The sequence below is a fragment of the Rhyacophila brunnea genome, unplaced genomic scaffold (genome assembly GCF_057557595.1).
Source record: "Rhyacophila brunnea isolate RB1 unplaced genomic scaffold, BYU_Rbru_1.0 scaffold_6, whole genome shotgun sequence".
NCBI lineage: Eukaryota > Metazoa > Arthropoda > Insecta > Trichoptera > Rhyacophilidae > Rhyacophila > Rhyacophila brunnea.
Window position 1 is genome coordinate 15,614,713 of NW_028233276.1, and position 12,754 is coordinate 15,627,466.

A 12,754-nucleotide genomic window follows, 5' to 3' on the forward strand; every position below is an offset into this window, starting at 1 on the left:
CAGAAAAAGAGTGGTCCAAATTGCCTGTCGGTACTTTAAAACACCACACATTTTTTTTATAAACGGTTGTATAAAGTAAAGTTTGTGAGCTCTAGTGGGAGTGGGCTCTAGCTCTAGGGAGCCATACTGATACAAAACAGTCGAAAAATATATAAATTTTTCATTATTTTTTATGTCAGGCAACAAATTGTTAAACGTATAATTTGTAATGTTAGATGAAAATTAATAAAATTATTTTGTTCACACCTTCGTTTTTTTATACATACACACTGAATTTGCCGTGGGAAAATTATATAATACATACCTATACATATTTGAAATACCTCAGAAACATACATAAGTATTAGATTTTTTTTGAAAAATATTTGCACTGAATTTGGTGGGCCTACAATAATAATATGATAGGTTCAAGAAAATGTATCATTTCACAAATTTAGAATATCAATAATATGACGTTCTTATTTGGAGGTCTACTATTTTTATTCTTATAATTTATTCTACCTACTACTTACAAAAATTTATAAAATTTGTTTGGAAAAAAATATTATTTTATTAAATAATACTTTCAAAACCCCTGATTTCGTTCAAATTCGCTGGCGGCGGCAGACTACAGACACATTCATATTGCACTGTAGATTGAAATGTTATATTATAATGCTTCTATATACCTATAACAATAACATGTTTATTTTGTTCCAAGGCTTGTCGCTTACGTCAAATTTGATTCTTGCAAATCAACCCATACGCCTTAAGGATTTTCATCTTTAACTAAGGGCCAAATGCATAGTAATGTCTAAGTCCATAAGTGACCTTAATCCTTTCCACGCAGACAGCACACCCGTCTGCCCTCATTAATTGACCATTTCATATAACTAGCATGTTATTTAAATGTAATTAAATAGTAATTAAATGCTCTGTGGTCAACGAGTTAAACAATGATTAACCTTAAGCTGCCTTTGTAGAAGTGAGAAAAACGAGTGACATGTTTATTATTATTATTTTTATTTCTTAATCTCTGTAAGTCACCGTAAGTGACGTTCATCAAGAAGTTAAAAATAGCATTAAAATACACAAGACATCCGACTTTTCTAAAAAAAAAAACACTGGTTATGGGGTAATAAAGAATTACATATTTCTCTTATAAAATAATTATATTTTCTCTGCAAATATATTATTCTAATGATACAAAAATAATAACATACAAAATTCTAAATAATGATTCCTATGTATGTTCAAAATTATATTAACTTAGTTTCACTACAGAAACACCATATACATAGTAGTATATATATTATTTTTATACAAAAGTAGACTTCAGGTTTATTACAGCTCGAGTTGTGGACAGATTGGTATAGACCTATCGTCACAGCAGTTTGACTCGTTCCTACTGCCCAAATGGTTGGAATGTATCCGAGATCGGTGCGTTATATTATTCACAAATTATTTGTCTATCTATAAAATAACTAAAATTATGCCTTCGAGTTATCTCGCTCTATGAAGCCGTGATCGACGGGCCGCACATACAAATTTCGCAAGTTATCTCGTCCAACTTTAAACTCAAATTACTAGCCACTGTCGATTGATTTGCATAATCTAAAAAATTAAACATAGTGACATCTGTTAATAATTATGAAATACTGAGCCACAAATTTTCGATATGACAGCGAATTTAGTAAGAGCTTCCTACATTCAACATGTGTTATTAAAAATCTGTGGCCAGATACTGCCATAGTAATATCGTGAGGCATAGAAAAGGTTAAATCATACATAATTTTAGATATTTTATAGATAGAATAATATTTTTTATCGATTATGGCTTGGTTAGGCAGGAATTAATTGGATTTAAAAAACTAATTAACGCTATCTGTGATTTGTATTCTTAGTTCAATAAAAACAAATAAGTATGACTGACAAAGTTCAGTGTGCACTATTTATGTGTGATCTCAATAGCCCACCTTCAACCTCGCCACTGATATCTAGATACATACTATACTATTATTAGTATGTGCATAAAAGTAAAAAATATATTCTTTTTGAATCTTGAATACCTCAGAGTAACTATAATATAGTAAATATGGAATGAAAACTGGAAATAACTTAAACAACAATGCGTAATAGAAAAATAATTCGAAACTTATTTTCTATGAGGCACTTATTTTCAACTCGTGGCTGTAGGATTGGTTTGTCGAATAGACCAAATGTAAAATGTTCAGTAGATGAAAAACAAATTACAATATCCTATATTTAAATTCATGGGAGGTATTTAAATTGTTGTTTTTACAGCATATGAATGCTGTTTTCATTAGAAAGCAATTTAAAGAAAAGGATGGTTCAGGTCCATTTAGATACAAAAAATCATTCTGCATTAAAAGGTCGATTTCGACAAAAACGGATATTCGACAAACCAATCCTATAGCGACGAACTACCAAGAAGTTCACAATTAAATATTATAGGTAAACAACATTTTCCAATGGTCAATAGTTTGTTTTAAATTAGAACAATATGCTTATTTGTTTAGCCGATAAATCCTTTATTGTAATAAATATAAGCAAAATGAAATTGCGACAAATCGATATTTATTTGTATCATTTAAAAATTATCAGTTTTTCTAAGTTGTTATGTTTAAAATATTTTTTTCATATGCCTTTGGCGGATTTTGAAAGTTCAGAAGAATCATTACATATTGTTTGAAATTACACATTGAATATATATTTATTTTATATTAGATTTTAACCATATTATGTGGACTTATAGGTTTTTGGAAATAGACGCCTCATTACATAAGTAGTGAAAAATAATTTCCAATATCAATACTGAAAATAAGTAAAGCTTCTCACGAAAACTTCAAAGTCTTGCAAAAAGTAAGCACTATATTAACCGGTTCTATGCCTTCAACGCGTATTGTCGCTCTATGAGGCCGCACATACAAATTTCGCGAGTTATCTCGTCCGACTTTAAACTCGGATACTAGTCACTGTCGAATGATTTGCTAAACTAAAAAAAATACACAGTGACATCTGTTTGAATAATTATGACATACTAAGCCACAAATTATCAGTATTACAGCGATTTTAGTAGAGCTTCGCTCTACATTCAACGTGTGTCGTTAAAAACCTGCGTCCTGTCAGATACTCCCGTAGTAATATCTGTCAGGCATAGAAAAGGTTAAAAAAAAATATTGAATGACAAATTAAACATGAAATGAAATTTAATTTGGGTGGAGGTGAATTCCATGTTGTCTGACGAATGGTGTTATGCATAATACATTGAACCTTACGTTACAATTCTTAGAATACGAAGAAATAAATTGCAAATTATCCCTGGCCGTCAGGGATTCTAACCTTCACCATATATACATAAACATCATTAACGAGTGTCGGATATTTATTATTTGTAATAAAACATTTTCACTTTATTGTACATATTTAGAATGATACCACGACTATTAGGTATTACCATGACAGAGGGGGAACATGAGGGGAGAAAGATATTTGGTAAATCCACCTGTGAGACAAGTAGATATTGTGGTTTTATTAACTACAAGCAGTTCTTAGTGTCTACAGTAAGCCTAAAAGGATGTAGGAGACGGGAACTATCCACGCGCATTGCCGCAGGGTCATTCCGAGGATGGATGACGTGGCGTACCAGACGCCAAAGTGAATCAAGGCTTGCAGGCACAAGTGGAGAATCATTAGACTGAAAAACAAGTGAAAGCAATTTAAAATACAGCAATATATATTTATTTACATGTAATGTTTCTGCAAAACTGAGATAATTGCTCAATCCTAAATTATATGCGTAATCAGTGCAATGACAGTTCGTTTAAAGCTTTCTCAAAGAGACATGGTAAGGTAAGACAAAGATAATGGTAGAGAAAAAAATTAACGTGAAACATCTAAATTTTCAAGATGCGGGATTGATTACTATGACCATAGAACAGATTAATAAGATAGAAATGTGAAAACTAGTTGCAATAGACCATAGCTATGACAGAAGTCTTGTTTTATGACTTAATAAGGGGTAAGCTATAAAACGCAAGGTATACAAGACCTCCTAAATGTCCTCAAATATTACCAATACATACTGAATACGTGTTGCGTTTAGATGACAAACTTTAAAACATATTATTCTTTAACCCATTTTCCTTTGCAATCGAGAATCAACTTCTTACAACCACTCCCAGAAGGTAATGAATGCATTTATTTTTGTGCATTCCCTAACTGCGATTTATGATTTCAGAAGCAAATGTTCTACCATTTCTCCACTGATGGCGTGGTATTATAATAATGATAATAAAAATATAACACTGAAATAACACTTACATGGTGTCTTTTGAACGAGCCGCTGGGAGATTTTTGACAGTTTCCTTGTTCAGATATCTCCGCACTCCCAAAGTCAAGTCCATGAAGTACTCCTCCCACTGCAAAATACACATTGAAGCAATTAATAGATTATTGACAGATATATCGTCACTGTTCTGGCAGATGACACTAATTCGAAAAAATGACATATTGAGTTAGTTATACCAAAATGTTCCTTATTTCAAACTTTACCGTCTGGAAACCTTCTTAATAAATAAATAGTCTTTATTTTAAAGTCATCCTTTTTACGATTACTTAATAAACTCACATGATAGACCATTTCAAACATTTTAACAACTTCAAAGTCAAATTACTCAAAACTAGTATTCTCTAGTTAGTGTGTTCTGCCAGAACAAAGACGATATTATATACATTTGTTCTCAGTAATCATGAGGACTTCAATAACCCTTTTACTCCCACGGGGCCGATATTTCGGCCCACCATACCTATGCGAAAACTCCATCTGGGCCGATCCATCGGCCGAAAGTTTGGAACCAAATTTACGATTTATTCCAAATTTTTTCCCGTCATATTTCGTTCATGTAGACAAAGCATTAAAGTGAGACTACACCGGACACTTTTGTCGCCAACCTCATAAAATTTAACGACTATGTCTCGGAATAGGGTAATAAAATCGAAGGTGTTGCTACTTGTCGACGTTGCTCATTTGTCCACACAGAGAGGCAACGTGTCGCGCAACATCATTTTTTCTTGTAAGCCACGGAACGTTCGCCTGATTATTATTATTTATTCGCATTTGACACCTGCTATACCTACCTATCAAAAGGCGCTCGATATTTGCGGCTGGGATCATGCACTCTTTAAACTGTAGGTACCTATTACAGTGGGTAGGTTTAAGTCGCCCAAATAAATATTATATGTACTTATAGCTACCTATATTGCAATCTCAAAGGCGTTGGTGATCTGACACGGCTAACCGAAAATAGGTGGATGTAGGTTAGTACCTACTTCAATTTGGTCGATATAAACCTTAGAGAAAAAAACGACATCCAAATTATTATTTTACTTTACTATAAATTCTTAATAAAAAGATAAACCATACCAATACGATAATAATCGATATCATTGTCTTATTTTAAATCAAACCTCGATGCAGATGTAGGTAGGTACATGTAACATGACTCAGAGTACAGGAAAGAGTCAGTAATCGTAATCATTCTTACCCAATGTCATTGTTCTTACCTATCAAAGAATTATCGTTATATTTTTTATTGCTCGCGCGCAGTGTTGCCATGTCTACTGAAATTTTGGTCAGGAAAAGAAGAAATTATTGTATTTGTGAAGAATAAAAGTCACTTTTTACATGATTTTTTAAAAGACACTAATTGTGAGCTTCTGTCAATATGCACGCTTTCACCAAACACAATCGTTGAATTTCGTACATTTTTGTCAATCTACTGATATTTTGAAAATTTTAGTTCGAACACTGCTCGCGTGTTATAATAATGATGCAATTAGGGATTTCAATACCGGTACATATTTCATAACCGGTATTCAATTATTTATCGATAACTAAATACCAGTTTCAAAAATCCAATATACCGGTATTTACGATATTAAGAAACCGTAAGTACACGTTTATGTTTTTCGAAAATGAATGTAATATTATTTTGTCATTACTTACTACTACATACTATATTAAATTTAATGTATAGGACAGGACGACAATGTAGTTAAATAATATTAAAATAAAATCCCTCAATTAATATACTTATACAATTGTCGCGATGAATCAACATATTATTTCAAAAAAGAAAACATTCCTGGAAAATTTCAAATTATTCTATAACTATTGGTCCAATGTTAATAGTACATACAACTAACGTTGAATTTGAGATGGATTTTGCTGTGCTCAGATTAATAGTATTTTTGTAAAAAATAGCAGTTCTTAAATATCATGATCTATGTATATATATTTATAAATTAATGTCAACATAATAAATGTAGGTAGGTACTTTGGTTGTAATAAAATAGTGTTTTGAAATAGATTTTAAATTTATGGGTAAGTACTTCTTTTTTTTCTATAATATTATGTTTTGACGAATACCGGAATATATTAATATATTCATCCGGTATTGCAATCCCTAATTACCACCACCATCTTAATATTAAGTAATTATATCTGATATGCACACTAAAGGTAACACAACTACAAGTCGTTTTACGTTAATATCAATCTCCAATTAGCGAACTAACAAAGAGTGTAATTATAATTGAATTATATTTATGGAATATTAATAATTCCTAAAACAAGCTATTATGACTCACATGTGGCCGCACCGCAGCGTTGTATTTGAAAACCATTTCCCTACAAGCTATATTATGATAAAATGTGTTTATAACTTTACTACTGTTTTTGATTTATAAGTTATCATTATTAACCATTGTTGAATGTTAAATACGTATGAATAAGATAATAAATAACCTACCACCCAATACTACCCGGACTATATGTAAAACTCGCTCCCTCACTGGACATGAGCTATTATATATTTTTTTACGACACACACACAGTATACAGTTTATTCCGTGTAGACAATTATAATAAATACTTTTTTCTGCCGGCGCATCGGCTTTTCGATCCAATAATCGTTAATTGAAAATTTGAAATTTTCATACATTTTGATACACCATTATCACAAACTAAGATTATAAGTATGATGTAATATTAGGTTGGGGTAGGTTAGGTTAGGTTTAGTTTGGTCTAAAAATAAAGTTGTAAAATCTGATGTCCACCTCTGCGGCACATTTACCGAGAATATTTTTGTCAATCCCCGTAAAAATAATAACTAGGTACAATTTTGTTAAAGATATACCTATTATAAGTATTATTATCTTACCTCAGTCCCGAGTCCGCCTTCTTTAAATGGTTGGACGTTATTTTTGTCTTTCAGAAACAGTAAATAGTCATAGGCAAACCACTTTGAAACATATGTAGTTGCGGCGCCAGATTTCTTTAAATCGCCAATTTTTTTTCTCTCCCTGTAGAATTGCGAGCACAAATTTTTTATTTTTCTTTTTACTTCTAATGTATTTTCAATTCCAACCGCATTGGATATATTTACCCAAGCGTCGTGGTTGGAATTGCGGCACTTGTGATTGGGATGTTTTGGGTCCCATACACACCTTTCTTCTCTGTAACGTTCAATAGCTGTAATAATTTATCATTGTCCCAATGTGCCATGATTGCCACGACTAATATGTAATAACAAAAAAACAAAAGAACCACCGCCGTTGTTTCACGTGTTCACTCAATGAAATATATAAAATGAATGACAACTACAATAAAATTAAATCCGTCCAAAAAATATAGATACCTACTTTGTGTACCGATATCGATATATTGCCGGTATCAATACTTTCTTTCGATGCCAATATTGATTGATATTCGATTGTTTGGACAAACATCATTTGATAATTTATGATAATTGGTACCGATATTTGCGAGTATTAATTTTTTGACCGCATTGACAGGTACCTACTGTTTCTTTTCTCCAATACTCCAATGGTATCTGTATTATTTAATGAAATAAAGGGCTGGGGCGCCAAGATTAGATTTTTTTTAAAGGGAGGCGTAGTAATATGAAGTTTGGAAACCACTGCTTTATAATACGTACGCGTTGTTTCTCAGATTTTTTTTTCGAGATTTCGGAGAGTAAAATACTATTATTTTGATTCTGTAAAAAATGTCACAAAATGCGTAATAAATAAGTAATCAAAATAAGTGCTAGACATATGCTCCAATTGATTGGCAATCGCTACCTACACGGGAAAATAAAGAGTAAAAAATACATAGTCGATATGTATCACTAAATTCCTGTACCTACCTACTTACGTAGCACTTCATATTAAAATCAACTGGTATGCGAATTTTATTAACAATAAATTATTAATGATCATTCATTAAAGTGTGTTGCTAACTCCTTTGATTTTTTACCGCACGCCTCGAAACAAGTGGTGACTCGAGTCGCGCGACAGAAATTCGATCCTCAATACGATAAAAGCAATTAAAACTTACGGACTAAAGTGATTATTTTTATGATGGCTGACCTCATTTTATAATGTCGCCACAAGTTTCTTTCAGTGAGGACGATGTTGTCAACCCCAACATTTGTCAACTTAGTTCAACAAACGATTAATGTAATTTATGGTCCAATAAAATATGATAATTATCGTTAAATTTTATGAGGTTGACAACACAAGTTTCTGGTCAGGATGGGCCTTTATATTCACTGTGTGTTGGGTGGTGACTAACATTTATTTTAGTGTCGGCATTGTTTATAATTATGCCATACCCTAATAACTCACAAGTCATAATTGCTCTGCTGTCGAACTTGAGACCAAAGAGGGTCATAAAAATAATAAAACATTATTTTTATGACACATTTTAAATTCTGATATTTCTTTTAGTTGTTTTATGATTCATATATCACATTACAAAATGAAATTTGTAATTTTTGAACTAACAATGGATGCCACTGTATTTTTGGTATGATGGTGAAAAAATACATGAATATAAATAATATTATAAATGATTTAGTGCTTTGAGACTTATTTTTTGAAATTACTTCATTCCATATCAGTTAGTCGTCGATACTGTATCGAATTCTCTTGCGATTTCGTGAATTGAATAATATTCTTGAATACCTTGACACTATACGATTTTTTTTGATTACTTTATAAAAATTCTATTTCATAGAGAAATAATAATATGTTTATTTTTTTTTCTGTTACTACATAAGGATAGATTATATTATAAAATTTGATATATCAATTATAAATAAAAAAATGTTGTCACACTTGTTTTGTTGTTCAAACATAGTTTTATCCGTTCATTTCTAAATAAATATTGATACATTATTTTTTTCTTTTGTTTTATTGATGTAAACTATCAATATTATTACTTATTATTGCTTTATACACCATTGAGAACACACAAAAAAAGTTTCAAATTTTTAAAACATGTGTAGAATTAGTTATTTAAAAAAAACTAAATCGACGATTTGTTGTCAAAAAACGCTTGGGAGTTTTCGCATATGCTAGGCTAAATCAGCTGGGAGTAAAAGAGTTAAATATGTCAGGAGAATTCTTAATGTGGGATTAGCCTTGCATTGTTCTGTAAAATATACTCACTAAGATGTGTTACCAATTTTGATAAATATAGCAACGCAATACTACGAATCAGCTTAGAGTGGCCTTCATTCAGCAGAGGATTGATCCAGGCTTATGATGATAACGATGAAATGAATATAGGTAAGTATATGATATTACAATTTTTTTATAAATGCACCAAAGCATTGATTCGAGGGAAATGGAATCAGCTAGGGGAGACCTTCATCAAGCAATGGATTGACAGAGTTTGATCATGGTATATAATATCACAAATTTTGATAAATATAGCAACGCAATATATAGGACTGAGGGGATAGGCCTTCACCTACAATGGATCGATTCAGGTTGATGATGATAATGACGATATAATAGATATATAGAAGACAATTTGGCGTTGGGTAAATTATGTGAAACAGTTTTTAAAGACAGTTGAAGTGTAAGAAAACAATCATTGGTATAAGAGATTATTTTGGGAAACAATAGAAAAATATTGTTTTGCTACTACACACTCATGAATGTAGTATGCATGATTGTATACAAAACAGAGATTCACGAGATACAGTGCGAAAATGATAAGTTGAAGTGTCATGGCTGCCGTCGTGGCGCTGCGATCTATATCCATATTATAGTTCTCGAAACGGCCACGCTTCACGTTAAACTTGCCACACAGTACATCATTCATGGGTACCAAATGTGCAAAACAAAGCTTTATGGCGACAATAGTACCGCACACGTTTCACATGCAGAGGACCCGACTGCATGGAAAGCGAATCTAGACTCTGATGGTCAGTCTTTTTTGGAAATTATTTCCACCATATTTCATTAGATTTTATCATAAGTGCGCAAACAAACCTGAAGTGTAGAAATATCAATCTGGAATTTCTTCTTGTCCACTTCGCTTAGGGTCCGATTTAATTCCATCGTTTTGGTGTTGTCGAACTTCCATTCCGTGAAGATAAACTTCTCCAATCGGTTCAATGAGGAGTTCACGTTTGTGTGGAGACGGACAAGGCTGGAAAATATTAGATATATGTATCATGAAAATATTTGACAGTTAAAATGATATTTTTTTGATCCTACAGATTTTATGTCTTTGTAACATATCAGCTCACATAAGGTCAGACAAGGATTTAAGGTCAGACAATGTTATCTAAGCCGTGTTTCTCTAGGAAAGTGCGGAACAATTGTGAAGTCCTTAAGATGGTGTTGTTGATAGAGAGAAATTCAAACATTTTTCATAGGAATTTATTGCATTTGAATTTACATTTGGGGGAGTTATTAAGACTGTAGTAAGGTAGTGTGATGATGGGTAGGTTACGAATGAACAGAAGGGTTTTGATGCGTGATAAAGTAGCCCAAATTTATTATCCCTTAACAAACAAAATACAAATTCAATTACAGATCGTACAAAGAGAAGTTTACAAATAATATTTACGAAGATTGTGTTTGCAATGAAAATTACTTTACGTCGAAACGAGAAGCGTGTAATTAGTTTGAACGATTTGAAGATACTAGATACTGTTGTATTGTGACATTTGTTTTTATATTAAAAGAAGACAAAGGAAATATCAGAAACGGCGTGGGTTGATTGACCGTTGTTTTGTTCCCACACCGTGGATTTTTTCTTAGAATTTTGTCTGCAAAATTTGACTATGACACAAATGTTATCAATTAAATAATGGATTTCTCACTACAAAGTAGCAGAAATGCACCATTTACTTGTTAATTCTTGTAATACAACAGGTGAAACCTGACACGTAAACATTCCTTCGGGCTGCGGGAAATGCTTATACGTCGGTTCGCACGGACGAGTTTACTGATCGTAAAAAATTATATTGATGTAAATTTAGGTTTGCAATGCACTTTAAGATTAGTTATAAGATGTACATATTTCTAGGTTTTCTTAACTATGACTTAAATGCTATTGACACGTTGCACGTTGTCTGCGGAACCTCCTTCCACCCTCAAGACCAAATGCAGCAATAGTGGCTTAGCTTCAAAGGTTGAATCTTAATATTCAATTGACACATTGCTTTGTCCACAGAAAGGGTCTGATGGCAAAGGTTTTGCCACCACATTCAATGTCCGCACTAAATTATATTCTAAAAATGATACACATCATCAAAATATGTACGTTGTTTTTTGCAGCTTATGTGAGGAATGAGGTCACAACATCACACAAATAAATGTTATAGAACAAGCCCGTCGACACACAACTTTCTATGATTTTTACATAACATAATAATATTGCTGTTAACCAAAGAGGTTGAACCTTATTTCTGATTTACTTATAAAAATTACTGAAACAAGTTATAGTTTGAATTGCCATTGTCGTAAAAAAATATAAAACAATAACATGTTTCACATTTAAGAATACTTGCTCAAAAATATATTTGTCCTCGAATTTTAAATGAATTATGCCTTATACATAGTAGAGCCATCAGACATTAAAGAGATCATATAAAATCTTCGCTGTGACGGGATATATACCGAGAAAATTCTACCATGCTGTATTAGGAGTCAAAAAGTCTTGTGGTCTTTATATATATAAAATAAGTACACAACTCACATGGGTCGTCCGCCAGACAGTTTTGTGACAAAGTCAAGAATATAAGCCGGGATGAAGTGGACAAAGATGGCTGACAGTTTGAACATCCAGATAGAAGGCAGGAACTTTAAATGAGGATACCTTTAAACAAAGCAATTTATTATATGCAGACATGTATATGATGATAGAATAGAAAAAAAAACTCATAATTACTCTTTAATAACTTTTAAAATATTTTTGCGATATATTTATAGGAAATCATATTTCTTGATGTAGGTACAGAAATATCCCATTTATTATGAAACATTTATAATCGGAAATACATATACTGAAACCACAACAATATTAACAGGATGCATGCCACAAGGTCTACAATTCAAAGCGCGCAAGGCCGGCCATAGAAAATGAGCGTGTATACATATTTTAATTTACACTCATTATACTAGGTCTGGTCGATTGTTTTAAATAATTTAGTATACTGTACACACACTTTCATCTCTTGGAATCATGACGAATAGCAAGCAAGTCATACTTTTAAATACATTTCCAAAAAAAATATATGTTTTTTAATGCTAATTTAATGAGTTAATAGAGATGACAGGCTATGTTTGAAAACTTCGTGGCTTCAAATTGAGTCAGCTGTAGCCTTAATGGGTGACTTCCCATTGATGCGAGTAGATACATATTTTTGGATGTTCAATACATTAGGAG

At 32.1% G+C, this 12,754-nt stretch overlaps 1 protein-coding gene across 1 annotated transcript in view; it reads right to left on the reverse strand.

Annotated features, from left to right (window-relative positions):
* Positions 1–1,845: 1,845 nt before the first annotated feature.
* LOC147065271 (putative fatty acyl-CoA reductase CG8306) overlaps positions 1,846–12,754 on the reverse strand; it is a 62,436-nt gene continuing 51,527 nt past the window's right edge. Inside the window, exons 8-12 of the mRNA XM_085956383.1 lie at positions 12,065–12,184; positions 10,348–10,507; positions 4,324–4,421; positions 2,425–3,697; positions 1,846–2,162 (exon numbers count right to left, since the gene is read on the reverse strand). Of these exons, the coding sequence (XP_085812509.1) occupies positions 3,559–3,697; positions 4,324–4,421; positions 10,348–10,507; positions 12,065–12,184 (517 nt within the window). The 3' untranslated portion in view covers positions 1,846–2,162; positions 2,425–3,558. The remainder of the gene's footprint in view (positions 2,163–2,424; positions 3,698–4,323; positions 4,422–10,347; positions 10,508–12,064; positions 12,185–12,754) is intronic.